Source organism: Rhea americana, unplaced genomic scaffold (assembly GCF_003343005.1).
Source record: "Rhea americana isolate MKP2758 unplaced genomic scaffold, rheAme1 scaffold_117, whole genome shotgun sequence".
Lineage (NCBI taxonomy): Eukaryota > Metazoa > Chordata > Aves > Rheiformes > Rheidae > Rhea > Rhea americana.
The window spans coordinates 55,382-73,621 of record NW_028185228.1 but is presented as its reverse complement, the minus strand read 5'-3'; the positions used below and the strand labels follow the sequence as shown (position 1 = coordinate 73,621).

The 18,240-nt window shown below is 38.2% G+C and overlaps 2 protein-coding genes across 3 annotated transcripts in view; both read left to right on the top strand.

The window, feature by feature from the left end:
• Positions 1 to 1,754: 1,754 nt before the first annotated feature.
• On the top strand, positions 1,755 to 13,686 carry GPRC6A (G protein-coupled receptor class C group 6 member A). Of its 2 annotated transcripts, XM_085318318.1 has the most exons (7): positions 1,788 to 1,978; positions 3,533 to 3,836; positions 4,759 to 4,797; positions 5,645 to 6,472; positions 9,292 to 9,504; positions 11,314 to 11,437; positions 12,566 to 13,686. In XM_085318318.1, the coding sequence occupies exons 1-7, from the start codon at positions 1,788 to 1,790 to the stop codon at positions 13,684 to 13,686; spliced, it is 2,820 nt and encodes a 939-aa protein (XP_085174444.1). The 2 variants fall into 2 exon arrangements, with proteins under 2 accessions (XP_085174452.1, XP_085174444.1); XM_085318326.1 differs by lacking the exon at positions 4,759 to 4,797 and having other exon boundaries at positions 1,755 to 1,978.
• A 4,114-nt stretch (positions 13,687 to 17,800) lies between these two features.
• Positions 17,801 to 18,240, top strand: part of FAM162B (family with sequence similarity 162 member B) — a 6,237-nt gene continuing 5,797 nt past the window's right edge. The window contains exon 1 of the mRNA XM_085318723.1: positions 17,801 to 17,831. Within this exon, the coding sequence (XP_085174849.1) occupies positions 17,801 to 17,831 (31 nt within the window). The remainder of the gene's footprint in view (positions 17,832 to 18,240) is intronic.

Sequence of the window (18,240 nt, the reverse complement as noted above, 5' to 3'; positions counted from 1 at the left end):
CATATCAAATATTTATGATTAAACAGGATTAAAGGTTGAAATTGCCATGTAAACATACCTATGCAAAATATTTTGCTAGTACAGCTCATAGTTCGGGGTCAGAGTCTGATTACACTTATGCTGGTAYAAATCAAGAGGAATATCTTTGAAGAAAGTGGAATTTTTACAAATTAGTGTAAAAGCAGTATAAATTGGTTCATAATCTGTCAATAAATGCATGTCCTTATATACATTACAGAAAATGTAGGCAGCTATTTGCTATCTGCCCTGAACTGASAGCAACGGTATCACATGGAAAGAAATATGGCAGATGAAAGACAGGCAAGCTGCTGTATTATAACAAAGAGGCTGAATGGTAACTTTATTGGGGACTAGCATGCATATTTGCAATATCTCTGTTGCAAAATAATACTCTTAAGTGTGAAGGGCCTAGTCAGAAAAAAGGAAAATATATTAATTCAAATCAGTTATATAGTATGCATCATGTTTATCAGAAAGAATATGCAACACACATACCATTTCTCTTTTATTGCTGCAAGACAATGATGCTTGAGTCAAAACTTCTGCATTGTAAATCCCAGCTTTCTTTTAATACAATCAAGCCTATTTTTTTCAGAGTAGTTTGGCACTCCAGAAAAAGTAAAATATGAAGAATCTATTATATGAAAATAGAGAAATAAGTTTCCCAATGTCAGGAAAAAAGCAGGGATTTTTTTTTCAAATCTTTGTTTATGTCAGCTGCTAGAGTTTAGTAGCATCAATTACTTTTGTGTCCTAAAGAGATGTACTCATTTTGGTGTATATGACTGGACTTCATGAAAGCTGATAATCCAGCCTCTGCTTCTTTATTTTCCTCAGTTCTTTACTGCCACGGCACCAGATTTTACAAATGAGATTCCTGGGAATCTGAGGCAAATGATGGTACTGAGAATAGCTGCCTCATGATTCTTCCAAAGCATAGAATCCACCACATGTAGTGGTGTCCTTGGTCAAAGGGGGAAGAGTGTGTACTCTATCCTTTCAAAAAATTAGGATCTATATTATATTTTTTCTACTGTTTTTCATCTTTTGGATTGGCAAGCAACAAACAAGGCCTGGCTTGTAGTACAGAACCAGATCTTAAACCCACTGAAGTTAGTAAGAGTTGTGGATGCACCAAAACCATTAAGATCAGCTTATCCAAACCATTTTTTAAATCTTTGTGTAAAAAAATGATAAGAAAAGGATTGAGACAAATGCAAACTTTTGATAGCTTTTTTTTTTCTTTTTTTAAGATCAGAGTCTGATCAAAAGCCCACTGTAGTGAAAGGGTGTCTTTTTAATATTTTTTTGGACCATACCTTTAAAATATGGTTGCTAGTAAAGTGTTACTAGCATGTTACATGATCAGTTCTTCTCACACTGCACTCATTTGGAAGGTATTCAAAACAAGCCAAGATTTATACCAAAATATTTGCCATGTGTTTCATATAAAGTAGAATAATCTTTGAACACAGCAGAACCAATTTTATGTCCAACATTTCCTTTTAAACTCATCTCTCTCTTTCCCGCCCTCTTCTCTCTCACACACYTCTACCCACGCATTTTAGGTGACAGCGTTGCTTTAGTAGCATCAATGAAGTAGCCTCAGCCAGTTGAGCAAATATGAATACCTTGTGAAGTGTGACTAACTTTGAGCACAGCCTTTTTCCTTTGCTGCTGTTTATAGGTGAAATAGGAACAGTGTTGTTGGCACTGCAGYGAGCTTAATTGACTTAAAGCTGGTAGCAAGCAAGAGAAATAGAAACATGGCATTAGTTAGCTTTTTGATTCCCTGCCTTGTGATCACGGATATTGCCTACTCTTGCCAGAATACTGATGACTTTGTGGGCGCCAGTTCTCCAGGAGACATCGTTATTGGGGGCTTGTTTGCAGTTCATAATGAAATGATGCATCCAGAAGAACATCCCATCAAGCCAGTAATTCAGAATTGTGCTAGGTGAGTAATACTGTAAACTACATATATACCGAAGAAGGGAACACTGACATTGGCATATACATTTCATATTAATAGCAACAAAAATCTGTTTCAGTTATGATCTTAAAAAGATCTTGGATATCAAATAAATTGTGCATAGCAGAAAATTCACGCAGTAGAAAATGCTGTGGCTGCCTACGGAAGGAAATGAGTTTTTGATCCCTATCTCATTCTTCATAAGTAATCATATAACCTTGGATGTTTGGGCTGAACAACCTTTTTCATTTAATTTTCATGTAAATGCTGATTTGTTGCTATTTGTCTGAAGTACTCTGCTGTGCAGTTGTTCAATATTTGTGATGATCTGGACAGAGACAGAGCTCTACTGCTCTGTTTTATCTAAGCACTTATGACTCTCACCTCACAGGACAAACCAGTTGAAATCTATGATAGTACCTTGCTGACTAGGTTGTAGTCAAATAATAATAGTGGCATTACATTATAGGATAGATTGTACAAACACCATATCATGTAAACATTCAGGTTTAGACTATGCATCAGAATACTTATTTTGTTTACTTCAAATAACTACTGTACTTTAAAYATTTTTGGGGAAATAATGCAAAGGAAATTAATTTTATTTTAAATATTTCTAATAATAATTAATATTTCTAAACCAGAAGTTCCAAATATATATCATCTTTAGTTTTAATCTAGGTACGAATCATAAAGTTTCATTTGAATTTTAGATCCAACTTAATCCTACCTGTGAATTTAATGATCAATTGGACATGCAGATATCCATCTGAATTTATTTCAAAATGATGACCAAACTGGTCATTTTGTAAGCCTTCTATCATTTTTATATAAAGTCATATATTGTCTCAGATCCATATGAAATTTAATTTGGTTTGCAAGCTTTGAAAGCTTTAGAGAACCTTGCCTGAGAGGATTGGTGGTGGTATTGCACGTAGTTTGTACTACTGTAGTTCTGATAAGGAACATATTATAACATCCACTGGAGATAAGGGGAATAGCTCTATTAACTTAATTAGATTTAGAGAGGATTTTAGGAATCTCCACGGAACCTCTAGAAAGCCTCAACCTCTGAAATATTTACTTCTATTCAGAAATGCTTAGTTCTTTCTTTTCTTTGCTTCAGGTCTTTGGTGAAGGCAAATATATCTAATAAAAATGATTACTGGACCAAGTAGAGTAAATTGGAGTAGCCCTACTGATTCTAACAGATACTTCCTGAAGATACAACTTGCAAATTTTCATCTACCATGTAAATTTGGATTTTAGTGCCTGTTYTTATTTTTCAAAACAGCAATTTTTATTTATGTACATTTAAATTTTTGTGTTGATTTGCTTAATCTCCCATTCAGATGAGAGCAAAATACATGATTTCTAATTTTTAGTACACAAAAACCCAAGAAAATCACAAAAAATATATTGCTCGTCATTTCTTTTCAGTAGCTGACAAATTCTAAAGGATATACTCAAAACAGATTTTGCTTCATCCTTGTTCCCAAATATGTTTATCTAAAATAAAACTTCTGTGTTTCCTGACAGCTTTGAAATTCAAGTTTTTCTTCAGACACTTGCAATGATACATGCTATTGAAATGATCAACAATTCAACATTGTTATCTGGCGTTACTCTGGGCTATGAAATCTATGATACCTGTGCAGAAGTTACAAAAGCCATGGCATCTGCTCTGAGGTTCCTGTCTAAATTCAATTCTTCTAAGGATATTGTAGAATTCAAGTGTAACTATTCAGACTACATACCAAGAATTAAGGCAGTCATTGGAGCCAGCTACTCTGAGGTGTCAATGGCAGTTTCAAGGTTATTGGCTTTGCAACTAATCCCACAGGTAGGTTCGAGGGAATGATTTCATTTTGAACAGAGGGTCAAATTTACCGGAGTTAGAAGAAGATGTGGCTCTGATTACAGGGATTGCCAGTCACATGTCTATTACGGGGCAGGATCTGACTCAGCCTAAGGTCGTCAGGAGGGGTGAGATTCCACTCCAAAGGGAGCGCTTGATTCACTTGCCTAAACAAAGGCATTTAGTGCTATTTAGAGGTACATGCCTCTATGAGCACATCCTCTTCCAGGATGATGCTGGTCTCTTGTAGGTCCTGTAGCACATCTGCTAATCCCACATGGATGTGTCAGTTACTTTAAAGTACCTCCAATGCTACTCAATGTCTTTGTTCAAGCAGCCGAACGACAGCCTCCATGTCCAATTTGGCCTGTGTTGATAATGAGTATATTATATGATAATAGTCTATATCAAACTGAAAGAAACTCAAAATCTAATTTGACCAGAAATTTGGAAATTCTCTCCTGCCTGAGAGAGGTTGGATTTGGGAGTCCTGGTCTGTTCTAACTATGCACAGGAAGTGAGGAATATTGTTCTAAAAGACAATTTTACTCCCCTTATTCTTCATGCAGCTGTAAAAGAGAAGGAATATAGATCTGGATCCACACCATCACAAAATATTCTTCCCTATTTCTGATCTGTCTCTTAACAGGAAATAATACAGTGAGCACAGTCCCACGCTTGCACTTAGGCTGGGGCTTACATTGCTGTTGTGGATTGCACAACTCTTGTGGAAGAGCTGGGTTTATAATTGGCCAGAATGTGATACTGAGAAGTAAAACCACATCCACACTATTGCACAACCCAGTGGCAATTCGGTGTAAATTACCTTTACTGTGAAGTAGCAGCATACTAACCAAATATGTGCAAAAGACCTAAGATAACAGAATCTATTCCTCTCTAGTGGTAGGAAGTAATTAAGACCTCTGGCTCCACCATAGGAGATATAGTAGGTTTTAAATTAAAATGCCACACTTGAACTCAGTCGAAAGGCAAGTGCATTGTGACATGGGGATGGAAAAGGTGACCTAGTAGATTTTTCTCTTCAATAGCATCTATAATCTTCTGACAATATTAAGACTTGGTATCCCCTTATGACAGATGTCTCTCATTTTGGAAAGCTTAGAAAAGAGCATAGACAAGGATTAAAAGCTAAATCGATTTAAATAACACTTTTCCATTTATGTTTCCCTAGCTACATTCACAAGAAAAAGTTAGCAAATGTTTTATATAAAAGAATTATTATAATATACTGTAGTTTTGGTTATTATTTCTTCTGGAAGATTCTTTCAACAGACTATGATACTTTTATAATATAGCAATTAAAGTTTAGAGAGAAAATGGATGAACCATACTAGCGTACTCAGTGATAGAAAAATACTGCAAAATATAAGGTTACCAGTCATTTGAATAATAACTCGAACAATATTTGAATGTTTCTAATGATTTGAATATGATTTYGAATAGAAGGTTGATGGTATCTAAACAGGTTGAAATAAAATTCTTATACCAGCATCATTGTCATACCCCTTTTGAAAGACTGTATACTCAGCCTTCACTAAAGTAACTAGGTGCAAGAGGACAAAAATGATGGCTACCAGCAAAAAGTGTTGGGAATTTATCTTGATCCTAATAGCTGGGGTGAGGAAACCCATCCATTTGTCTGCACCTGCTTTATGCCCAGTCATGGGAGAAGGTGCCCTGGGTCATGCTGAGTGACAGAGCAAAAGTGACTAGTGCTCTTGGTCTCCTTCGGAGCAAACAGCTTCCATAACTGAATTGTTGTCTCGTCCTAGGTCAGTCCTGCATCATCTGCTGAAATCCTCAGTGACAAAATCCGGTTTCCTTCCTTCTTAAGAACTATCCCCAGTGATTTCTATCAGACAAGAGCAATGGCCCACTTAATCTGTGAGTCTGGGTGGAACTGGATTGGAGTGATAGCCACTGATGATGACAACGGGCGTTTTGCTCTGGAGAGCTTTGGGGTCCAGGCCATGGCAAACAACGTTTGTATAGCTTTTAAAGAAATGCTGCCTGCCTATCTCTCTGACAACACTTTTAATGCCAAAGTTGATCAAGCAATTGAGAAGATTGTCAAGGAAACCAGAGTAAATGTTATTGTTGTCTTTATGAGACAATTCCATGTACTCAAACTATTTAACAAGGCAGTTGAGAAGAATGTAAATAAAATTTGGATTGCAAGTGATAACTGGTCAGCTGCAGTCAAAATCAGTACAATTCCCAATATCAAACAGCTGGGAACTGTTGTGGGATTTGGATTTAAAAGTGGAAACATATCCACATTTCATGACTTTCTGAGAACTGTTCATGAGAAGCCCATTGAAAACAACAAGTTTTTACATGAATATATTACGCTTTTGTCAGTTTGTGCACACCTGGAGTACCATGATTTTCAAGTGTGCATTTCAAACCAATTCCAAGAGAATCTGACGCAAAATGTTGAGAATAAACATCAGGTCTGGAGAGACAATTTTTTGATTGCCAATATTGAACCAGGATTTATCCACAGTACAATACTTGCAGTCCATGCCATTGCTCATGCCATTAAGGGGCAATGCAAAGACAGAAACTGCAAGGATCCTTTGGCTTTCACTCCGTGGGAGGTATGAAGTCAGTTCTTTCAGGTCTCATTCTCTCTGTATATGACTTTCATTTCCTTTTCCCTCCCACATTCCTGGATTTACTACCTTAGTCCTGTCACTGAATGACGTTTTTTAAATTCTTGTTCCTGCCTTTCTTCACTACTACATAAGCCAACTGAAACACCACAGACTACGTGCCAGAGCAGAAGCACCTCACTGCTGCAGTATGGGGAACTAGGCTTAAATTTTGTCTCCTATTTTTTCGGGCCCACGTAGACACAGAAGGTTCTAGTGCTATGCCCCAGCTGTGTCCAGGGGCACCAACAACTATCTGATAATGAGTAACTTCACACCCATCATCTCCTCCTGTATGGATACAACAGCAATGGCTGTAAACACATGACTCCAGGATGCAGAAGAGATATTTAGCTGCTGGGCTTCATTAGCTGTGCTAACATCTGCTCCTACCACCTTCACAGAGCACAGCAGAGTAGGCAYCAGCTTGGATGAAGTCAGTCTACAGGATGCTTGCTGGAACATCTTACTAGCTAGTCATGTGTGAGAGAACAAAACTGTATGGTTAATCTGTCTTAAGATACTAATCAACCTCTAATGGTTGGTACTATTGCTGTAACCTGAGTAATAGTCAGCAATGAGTGCTATTGGTACCTGGGAATGTTACAGAAGTACTAAAGTCACCAAAGTGTTTCAATTTGCCACTCCCTCTCCAGTGATTGTGCCCATTTTGTCTGAATTCAGGTACCTTCCTCTATGAAGAATCTTCACTTGAAAGTGAAATGCAACAGACYACTCTTCTGTAGTGTATTTGTCTTGATTTAAACTGAAACTAGTAGGAAAATTAGACATACATCTTTAAAATGGGTGAAGTATTTGCCTAAAACACACCTGTAATCAAATGGTACCGGGTGGGAAAAGAACAGGAAAAATCAGACATGTAAACCTGACCTGACCTTTTACCCAAGAACCTGCTCAGGAATATTCACTTTTACACACTTTTACTCAGAGGATTAAACAAAAGTTCATTTAAAAGTCAAACAAACACTGAAGAACTCTGACCTACTCTGACCTCTTATCCTCGGTCAGAGTAGGTCAAACCGAGATAGGGGATTTTGAGAAAAACAGTAACAATCAACTTTTTGCATAAATTTGTAAAGGCAGATAGGACAAATTCAGGASTGCTCTACAGGGGATGCAACTTTATGGAGCTGCATTTACATCACAGCTGAATTTAACCCCAAACCATCAAAATTAAGAGGCCTGTTAAGAATCTAAGAACTCACAAAGAGAATCAAAAGAGAGAATTAACCCCCATGGTTCAGTTTTCATTATACATTTCCTATACACTGAACCTAAGCCCTCTAGAAGCGGGTATATGTAAAGTTTAGTTTGAAAATAATCCATACTACAGATCTCTATATCCTAAGAAATCAGTCATTGGTGTTACAGCCTTTACAAAAATACTCACTGATTAAACCATAATGTTGCTAATTGTTAGCGCTTTCTCTCTGAAGCTCAAAATGTATACAAAAAACTCTGTTGTTCCCATATTTTTAGATAAACTGGAGAAGTGAGGTAGAGAAAGRTTAAATGACTTGACTGGAGATACGGAATAAAAAGTTTCCAGTTCAGTCCCACAAGACTACAGCAYATTCATCTTAGATGAAATACCAAGTAGAAGCAAACTTTGGGTCTTCATAAATGCACCAAGTAGAGATGCACCAAGAGTACATGAATTCTCAAAATAATGACACCTCCTCTCAGTTGTATATGCCAGACCCTTTTAAGGTGATATTCTTAGCAACATCTTTAAATGCTACAACTATCAAACTAGGGTCTATGTGAGAGTCAGCTTTTCAAATAGAGCAGTTAATTTTTGCCATTCATCACACTTTGCTTAGTTTCATGTTAAATTGCCTAAAATTGTTATGCCTGTGAAGGGATAAAGCTGCTGTTCCAGTTAAGATCCAGTGTGGCTAATGGTCCCCTTATGGTCTCCCCATGAGCTGGGAGTGAGTTATATGTGCCTTAGCCTGTCCTTTTCTAGATTTACATGGAACTTCTTGATCTGGCTGTTTGCAATGAGGGAGAGAGAAATTTCACCCTATTAAGAAGAACAGAATGGGTTGCAATACTAAGCTAGACAGTTGKGTGATTAAAGCACCTTTATTTTTGATATTTCATATGATTTATCAAATACAGCTATGCTATCTATTGCCATTGTGATGTATATTGTTTCATCTGAGTAAATTGGCATTTATTTTTTATTTAACAGTTCTGAGTCTCTCTTTGCAATCCACAGTATCAGTTACAGTACAGTCACAGCTGAAAATAATGTTAAAGTAGATATTTCCAGATCCCCTAAAGAAACTTACTCTGGAAGCAAACATTGCTGAGATCTACTCTAGGCATAATAAAATAACTGCAGTAACATTGTTCATGGTAATTCTTTACAACAAGGGGACTTCTGAAAGGCCTCCTTTGTTTCTGATAAACAAAACTCTTTCCCATCATTGTAACAAAATTTCCCAGGCTGGAGAAAAATATTAATGTAAGTGTTTGTATACATTACATAGAGTTAAGAAATGATCATTTTTGAGTAATAGATTTTTAAGACCAATAGGTTTACCTGAATAATGTAATTCTGTGTAGGAAACCAGATTAAACAATTACAAAGATCGCTTTTAAGATTTTTGTTCTCCTAAAAAGCAACATTTTTCTCTTTTTTTTAACTTCATATCATTGTACAGACACTAGACTATTGATTTTACCACACTGAAATGATACTGATGAATACTATTGTTTCTTGTATCTATGTTCAGCTCCTTGAAGAACTTAAAAAAGTTACAGTCCTTGATGATGACAAAGAAATGAAGTTTGACTCCAAAGGAGATTTGAACACTAATTATGATGTATATCTTTGGAAAGAAATTGATGGCCACATGGAAATCACCACAATGGCAGAATATAGCCCAGAGAAAGGTTATTTTATCTTTGAGGATGAGGAAAAAGAAAAGGAATTTCTGGAYTTAAAGGTAACCTTTAATTTTTTGGCATAACATGTGAAATTTGCTTCATATATTTCCTTCTCCATCTGGGCTTTGCAACTGAAGTATGTGTCAGCTAGAGATCTCTTATGTACTTTCATGTTCTTTAAGTGACAGATCCTCTCTGGGTATATTCTACCACCTTGCTCATTCAGCAAATACTTTAACCTGTAAGCAGCCTCTATGCTTTCAAATTCAATTATAGRTTCAGAATGCTCTAAGAGGTTTCCTAAGATGAACAAATCAGAAACTACGTCTGTCCTAAGGACGCTATTCCAGGATCTTGAAGTGTTTTAAAACAGAAAATGTCTATGTCTAAGTGTCCTCTTTTATACACAACACCACCAATTTATGCACATGAAAACTCATATATAGTCACTTTACCGCAAWAAARRAAAAAAAAATAGRGAGGGARGTGCTTTTTGCTTATTTACTTCTATTAGCCCTGGAGTCAGCACAACTACAAGCGATGAGGCATGTGGTTTCACCTGGAGCCCTAGCACTGGGGTAAACAGGACTCATGGGTAGTCCAATCAGTTCCAGACAGATAATCCATCATCTGTGCACCAGTGATGTGCTGGTTCACCCTGCAGCTGTGACTGACCATGGCTCTGTGCTGCCAAATATTCATCACTAATGGGAAAGGGAAGGCTAACCGAGTGCTTGGCTGAACGCTAGTCTCGGGGTGTGCACTCAGCCAGTAGAAAGGCTGAGGACAGGAGCAAACTTGGAATCTTTTCCCTCTTTGTGGCACTGCCCAGGATGGTGAGGAAGTATCTCCATCTGCCTGTGGGCTACATCCTGGAGAGAGCAGAACTAGCAGTGTCCCTCAGAACTGTTTTTCTATGTTACAAAAGCTGTCTTTGGAACAAGAGCCTGAACTCAGACTTTGAGAAAGGGCTCTAATCACCAAGCTCATCATGGTGCTTCGTTTTGGACAATGACTCCTGAAATCATATTGGTACAAATACGGCCAAAAGAAAGATGGAAAATCCCTCATTTACAGAGGCTGATAGCCTGGCATTCRAGACAATCCTCCAGGAAACACAACTCAGATTTCCTCCGAGACCCCTCACACCTTTCTCCCTAACAAATGCTTTTACTACTGGCTTTAAACTAGTGGGGAGCTCAGCCTTGCTAGCATGGCAGTTGTTTTGTGACATTGCTAGGCAGAGAAAACCTCTCAGGAGACCTGGACATAGCAATTGGTTTCCAGATCCTGACAGGACTCAGACGTATGCTGCTGAATGTGAGGATTTTCAGAGCTGCAATATGAAGCACTTGCAGAGCTAAAATATCTCCCCTGTGGTTAAGAGCAACTGAGCCGGATTTTAAGAACTCAGCTGTGAAACCAGTCACTTAAATTCCACTTAAGTCCCGTATCAGACGCTTCTGTGCTTTCTTTGGATCTGATCCTCAGCAGTCTAAAGTCCAGTTTCAAAGCTAAATCAGATACTTAAATTAGGATTTTAAAAGTATAGACAATTCCACTGATTGCCATTTTGGGCCAAAAATAAAACTAATAGCTGCAAAATTATCAGGTAGATAATTCCTCTTCCTTTTGTTTGCTGACTGCGTGGAAAAACATATGAGAAATGCAGAGTCTACAATGCCTTTTTTTGGCATCATTTGCAGATTCCCTTAAAAGACCTGGAAGCTGCAAAAAGAGAGTGCAGGTCATAGAATTTATGAATTTATTTTAAAATAAATCTGTTCTTTTAAAATTTTTAAAATAAATTTGTTCTTAGTGATTAGTTGTGCTTTAGTTGATTTTTTTCTGTTCTCTGCATGCTGCAGAAGATTCAGTCAACATGTTCCCAGCATTGCAGACCAGGACAGATGAAAAAGGTTACAGAAAGTCCACACACATGCTGCTATGAGTGTGTTTACTGCCCAGAAAACCATTACAGCAATCAAACAGGTAAAGAAATATGATCCAAATAAAGRTTTATTTAGAGATCAATAGAATTGTTTTGTTTGTGTATAATGTAACTTGGCAACCTTGGGTATAACTTCAGAATGAGTTTAAAATATTTGTTTATGTCCAGTTTTCCAAATATGATGGGGAAGAAATCATTCAGCATATAAAATCTGGTTTAAATGCTTCTTAGAAGACCAAACTTAAAGCAATTAGATTTTCCAGTTGACTAGTGTTGTCCTCTCTCCAGATGTTGAGGCTGTCCCATGTTTTGTGTCTTGTAGCAGTACACCCAGTTCAGTGGAAGTACAAGGGTTATTTATTCTTCCTATCATTGTATCTTTGGTCTTTTTGCTGGGAGTACTAAGACATTTGATGTGACTGTACAGTGATGCTTTCTAGAACCAAACCTGATTTGTACATTACCACTGGTTCACTTATAATTTGAATAATGTTTTTAAAAGGAGAAGGTTAACTGTGGAAGAGAGAGATATAATTAAGAACTCTTTGGTGGAATGTTCTTTGAATACCCTGCTAGTGAGCAGAAAGAAATTAAATTGTATCTTTTTTATGCAAATACTTGCAAAATTTATCCATATCGGTGAATAGGAATTTTACAGCAAAATTAGCCTTTTAAAGCATAAAGTAGGGCAATGATTACCCTTACTATTATATTCCAAAAGCTGTCTGCAAGGAGAAAGATATTGTTTCCTATAGCAATAGGTGAGCAAAAGAAACCAATGAAACCATGACATCCAATGATTTCATTTCCAGTCATTATTCAAGTTTCAGTTAAAGTTCACCAGAGCTCTGACCAGGTTATGTATCTCCTATCAGAGGTGATCAAGACAGTTTTGGGACTCTGGCCATTCCCCCAGTCTCCCTCCTGTCCCTGGAGGTGCCCAGAGCCTTCTTGCAGATGGGCATCCTGGCCACCATCCTCTGCCTCCTGCCACTGCCACCACAGACCTGCAGCTCCTCCATCTGGACAGCAACTGCAATAGTCAGGAGTGATCAGACATATATATTCTTTCAGTATCCTGCATTCCTACTGTATCTCAAGCCATGATAATCTGCTTTGTAGTTTATTTACTTCGGTTTTCTAAGTTACCTCTACTTTTCCATTTTCAGATATGGATTACTGCTACCAATGTAAAAACAAAACTTACTGGGCTCCTGTGAATAGTACTACATGCTACAGAAAGACAATCCACTTCCTCAGCTGGACTGACTGGTTTGCTATTTTTCTCCTCCTCCTCTCTGCTTTGGGGATTGTGTTGATTTTGGCAGTTAGTGCAATATTTACTAAAAACTTGAATACACCAGTTGTAAAGGCATCTGGGGGTTTAACTGTCTGCTATATTATTCTCTTCAGCCACTTCTTAATTTTTTTAAGCACTACCTTTTTCATAGGTGAACCCACAGAATTCAAATGTAAAACAAGGCAAGCTCTCTTTGGCATAAGTTTTGCACTCTGCATTTCATGTATTTTAATAAAGTCACTAAAAATTTTACTAGCCTTCAGCTTTGATCCCAAGCTACAGAACTTCCTGAAATGTGTATATAAACCTCTTTCCATTGTTATCACCTGCACTGGAATTCAAGTTATCATATGCACTTGCTGGCTAATATTTAGGACCCCTTTTGTGAAACAAAATTTCTCAATTCCAAGAGCAATAATTCTGGAATGTAATGAGGGTTCTATTGTGGCTTTTGGGATTATGTTAGGCTACATAGCTGCTCTCGCTTTCATTTGCTTTATATGTGCCTTTAAAGGTCGGAAGTTACCAGAGAACTACAATGAAGCTAAATTCATAACCTTCGGCATGCTAATTTACTTTATAGCCTGGATTGTATTTATCCCTGTCTATGCGACCACGTTTGGCAAATACCTTCCAGCAGTTGAAATCATTGTTGTTTTAATATCCAATTATGGAATCCTCTGCTGTACTTTTCTCCCTAAGTGCTATATCATAATTTATAAGCAAGAAACAAATACAAAATCTGCATTTCTCAAAATGATTTACACTTACTCGTCCAAGAGTGCAGGCAGTGTTACTGTTAGTCAGATTTCTTTGGATTCAAAGTCTTCCAGCTCCCGAGCTACCATTGCAGGCTCATGTAAATCTGCGAAAACCACTGCAAATGGAAACTGCCATTTTCAGGTGCCTGAGCAGAGACTAATAAAAGGGGAAGTTCTTCCTAAAAGTACAGCAAGGACACTGTCCAGGAAAAGACTGTCCAGCATATGACCAGGTAGCTCTAAAAAGCCCAAAGATAAACGAGGCACTTCAGTGAGCCACTTCTCTTGTAGATCTCTTTCCTTTTGATTTCCCCAAAGAGAGCAGGCCGCATGAAATGCCATCTCCTGTGATACTTAAAAAGTTATTCATTACTAGATTTGAAAGGATTTCCTCGGTCACAGAGTCCAGCCCCCGCTCTTACAGACGTGCTTGGTAGTCCCCTTCATTCTCCATCCCGACACAGGCTGTCTGCTCATGTAAGCCTACTGGAAAAGGGAGTCGGGGAGTGTGGTAGAAGTATTAGAAGAGCTAGCAGCTTTCTTCTTATTCCTCACGTATATGAAGGCACGAACTGTTTATACCCTCGTGCTCTTGTGTCTTTGGTGTCTGATTGTTTAAGGAGTTCATCTYCTTACCTGTATATATTTTATCAAGGAAACAGAACCCTCTCTTAGCTTGTTTGCTAAGCTAAACAAGCCCAGTCTTTTAGTCTCCACTTTTAAGATAGGCTTTCCACTCTCCCCATCATCCAAAAGTAAACCTTTTGTGCACCTGGTGCAGGAGAATCCTCTTTCTTTTTCTTTTTTTTTATTTTCAATACATGTGCCTAAAATTGTATACCCTGTTCCAGCCAAGTGCCACAGCAACATTTAAAGTTCCCTCTATGCACCAGGGTGATAATGAATGAAAGATTCAGGTCTATATAAAAATTGAAGGGTTTTTCTGGAGTGTGGTGATTTCCTTTCCTTTCATTTCCTTTTTTTTTCCCATATTTGAGGGAAATTGCACCTCATAAGGTATAATTATTCTCTTCAGCCTTTGGCAAAGGCTTTCTTCTCCTGGAAAAGCCACAGCTGCCCTGAGGGCTCTGCCCCTCTAGTTGGGCTAGATGGAAATAGTTTTTTCAAAACCTAAGGAGCAGTGCTACGCTGCCAGAGCTCTGATATGTAGACCCAGTCCAGCACTGTGAAGAATACCTTTCTGCCTTCATAAAGCCAATAGTCGGGAACACAGAAACTATGCTTTGCTATTTTAACTTCTGTGCCATGATAATGTGAAAAAAATACTAATTCCTTAAATTTGGCCTCTGCTTCTGTTTGAATTGGGAATAATTTGATGTTGTGGCAGGTAAAAATCAAGTTCAGCAATTGTAACATCACACAGACACATTGTATTATTGTTACATACAATATATCTATTTTTCTATCATTTCTATTTATATTTTTTGACCCAAAATTACGTGCCTTTTCTACTTAAATTTTGGTTAAAATAGCTATAGATTGCATTTCAATGACAGACACAAGCAATGAAATTATTTTGACATGTAGACATGTGTATATAAAAACATGTATCTGTGAAGGCACATTTTTAAAGTAATTTGAATGGCAAGGATATGATTTACATACAGATTTGTGTAATTATTTATTTTCTATAGCTGATTAAAGGAGTGAAGGTTTATGCACCAAATGCTTTCATGTATCAGTTGTTAAAAAGTACTGTTCTGAATATGAACTAGTAGGTATTGTAAGGTTAAAATTCCTGAAATTTGTCTGCCAGTGCAGCAAAAGAAAAGTCTCCCAAAAGGAGAAAAAAATCCACTTACAATGTACAATGACTTTCAGCACTAAGCTGGTTAGCAAAATTAATTTGGCTGGAATATTGTATCTGTATTTGGTGTTTTCAAAATTGTTAAGTATACCATGTCTTGAACATGAAAGGGGATGATTAAAGTAATGTTGCTATTTAAAAATGAGTTTGCTTACTTAATTTCCTTATCTCTCCCTTTGAAATTYGATTTGGCCTTGAATAGCAGCAGTACCTGTACCTGTGCAGTGTTTCTACCCAGTACATGTCTGTGCTTCTTACAAGCAAATGTCCTTTAGGCTGAAAGCCGAGTATGATAGGCAATCACTGACCTATAGGTCAGTGAGGAAAGTATCTTGAAGAACAGGAGTGATAACAACAATATGAAGGTATACAGATAAAGGTGGTCTTTGGGGAAAGACATAACATATGGCTGAATTTCAAGGGGAGAGCATGAATTAGCAGGCACAAAAGAAAGAAAAAAACAAGAAGAGAAGTTTTGTTCTCATTGATCTAGTTTTAAATACATCCCATGTCTCATTCCTGTCTCTCCACTACATGTAAACAACTGTCCACTTTGGCAGTGCCACTGAGTCCCTTCTGTCAATGACTCCTATATGCTATGGCTGCTTCTCTAGATACACAGGTCTTCTATGTAAAGCAAAGTCAGTGGAGTAGCTGAGAGGACATAACACTTCTGGAGAAAGAGGACACTGTACCAAGCTGTGTTAAATATGCCTTTAAATGCCCTGCCTGCAAGAAGCCAGTGATCTGCTTTCTTACTGAGAAGATAGCGCTCACAGATATATGTGCCTATCTTGATATTTTATATCTCTGTCCCCAAATATGATACTGTTCACAGAGAAGTCAAGCATGAAAATTCCATTTTGGAGGTTAATGGGAAGCTGTTCCAGATGTAAGGCTATTTAATCCTTTGGGATTTTGTTTCATTCATTGTAGTAATAACAAACAACTGCAGTTGAAGGTGATACTGAACACTATACAGTATCTCTAGAAAGAGTGAAGTTTGTGAAGGCCACCAGGYTTTTCAAGTCTTCTCCTCCAAGGTATAATGATGGTTCCTCAAGATTCAGCGGCTCTAACTGCTCACACATCTCATCTGCCCATAAGCTTCAGAGAAGTTCTATGCTCTGCAGTTCTTGCAGTGCTGGGGACTATTTATCTGAGCTCTAGGCTTCTTCCCCACAGTTCTGATTGCAGCTGCAACCTATGGCACTAGTGAGAAGTAATATAGCTCACAAGCTGCCAGAGCTATCCCATCACTCTGCATCTATGGGTTATCAAAATTACTAGCAAATAGCAGTAGTATTTGGGATGCACTACTTTCAGGAATGCAGCCCAAGCCACGTTATCTCTACCTACCCCTTGCAGGTGTATCTCCAGAGACAGAGAGACTTGCAGAGTCTCTCTGTTCAAGCAGGAAGAAAGCAAAGGCAGAAGGGCTACAATTAGACCATAAATCCTATTTTATCCTCTATGTTACTTCTTCTGGTGCTTCTGCTCTTCCCCCAAACCACTCTGAAACAGGGCAGAACAGCTGTGTGTGTGCAAATAGGAGCATGTTCTCTCTTCTGATTAAACAGTCATCAGAAAGCCAGTGTGTAGCTTTTATACAGATCCCAGAGAGAACTAGATTTTTCTATTTAGAAAAAGTTTCAATTGCAAAAAGATTTTTTTTTCTAAAAGAGAATGTGATTTTTTTTTTTTTTTAGTTGGCATGAGTTAAATGGATTGGAATGGCTTTGATGTCCACTAATAAGGACATTTTGTTATTTTGATGATTTCAGAAYGGAAAAGTGTGCATGTTCAATTATGAAAACATCAACACGAGGCTTTTTTATTTCATAGAAAATGCTTTATTGAAAGTCTTTCCAGAATGAAATGTTGTCCAAAYAACATTTTAAAAAGTTTATAGTGCCAAGGAAGCTAAAAAAACTTTGGTGGAAAATTTATGATTATATCTGCTCAAGAATCTGCCATCAGAAAAAGTCGCCTACCTCAGGCTCTGCTGCTGAAAATAATTAACTGAGCGGTTTGGCTACAAACACTCAAGCTTTCTCATTTGCAATGGACTTTTTAAAAGCTGCCACCTAGTGACCCGTTCGTATGAAACAGGGTTTTCCATACGCCGCACAACGTTCTCAAGCTGGTTAACAGACGTAAAATCGTCTGCTGTTTGGTACCTCAAAAATACTTCAGTTGAAACATTATGTTACGTTGTCATTGGTATCATGCTGGCATAGGCTGTCATGTATTAAATATATGCTCTGTGCAGAGTTTTCTATCTTTTCGTTAATGTAGCTTTTCTCTTCTTTTTGTATTCAAAAGTTGTCTTTTTTTTTCTTAATAAAGCTGTACTCTATCCAGCACATGAAAGGGAGGGGAGGGGAAAAAAAAGCAAAAAGTATTTTTAACTTGAAACAAGCAGAAAAGCGTATCAGGAGAATTCGTCAGTACCTTCTAGCAGGGGGAGCAATGGACATGCTTTGCAGGGCCTAAGTCCACCCTGCGCTGAAAAATGAAGCCGAACCAGGCCACGTGTTTCTTTGGCAAGTTTTGATGTTTCAGTGTTGTGCTTCGACGTTCACGCGTTACGGCTAGCGATAGGAAGCCTCAACTGCCAGGCAGGTGAAGCGAGAAGGCTGGAGGTTGGCTTTGCCTGGTCAAGCTATTTGCGAATAGCAGAAACGGCCTCCAGAAGAAAAACCACCTGGAGACTTATCTCCTGAAGCCCTGAGACCTCGTAGGGGAGGAGACGGCCGAGGCGCCCAGAGGCCTCGCGGGACTGCCGCAGCCCTAACTTATACAAACCGCTCCGCCCTCGGTGCGCCGCTTTCCCAGAAACGCCGTTTTCCTGCTTTGCGCTGCGGCTTTCGGTGAGCTCGGACAGGAGCCACGAGCACCGGCGGCGCCGGGCAGGGCAGCGCCTTCCCGCGCGGATTTGCTGCTGGCCCGGGG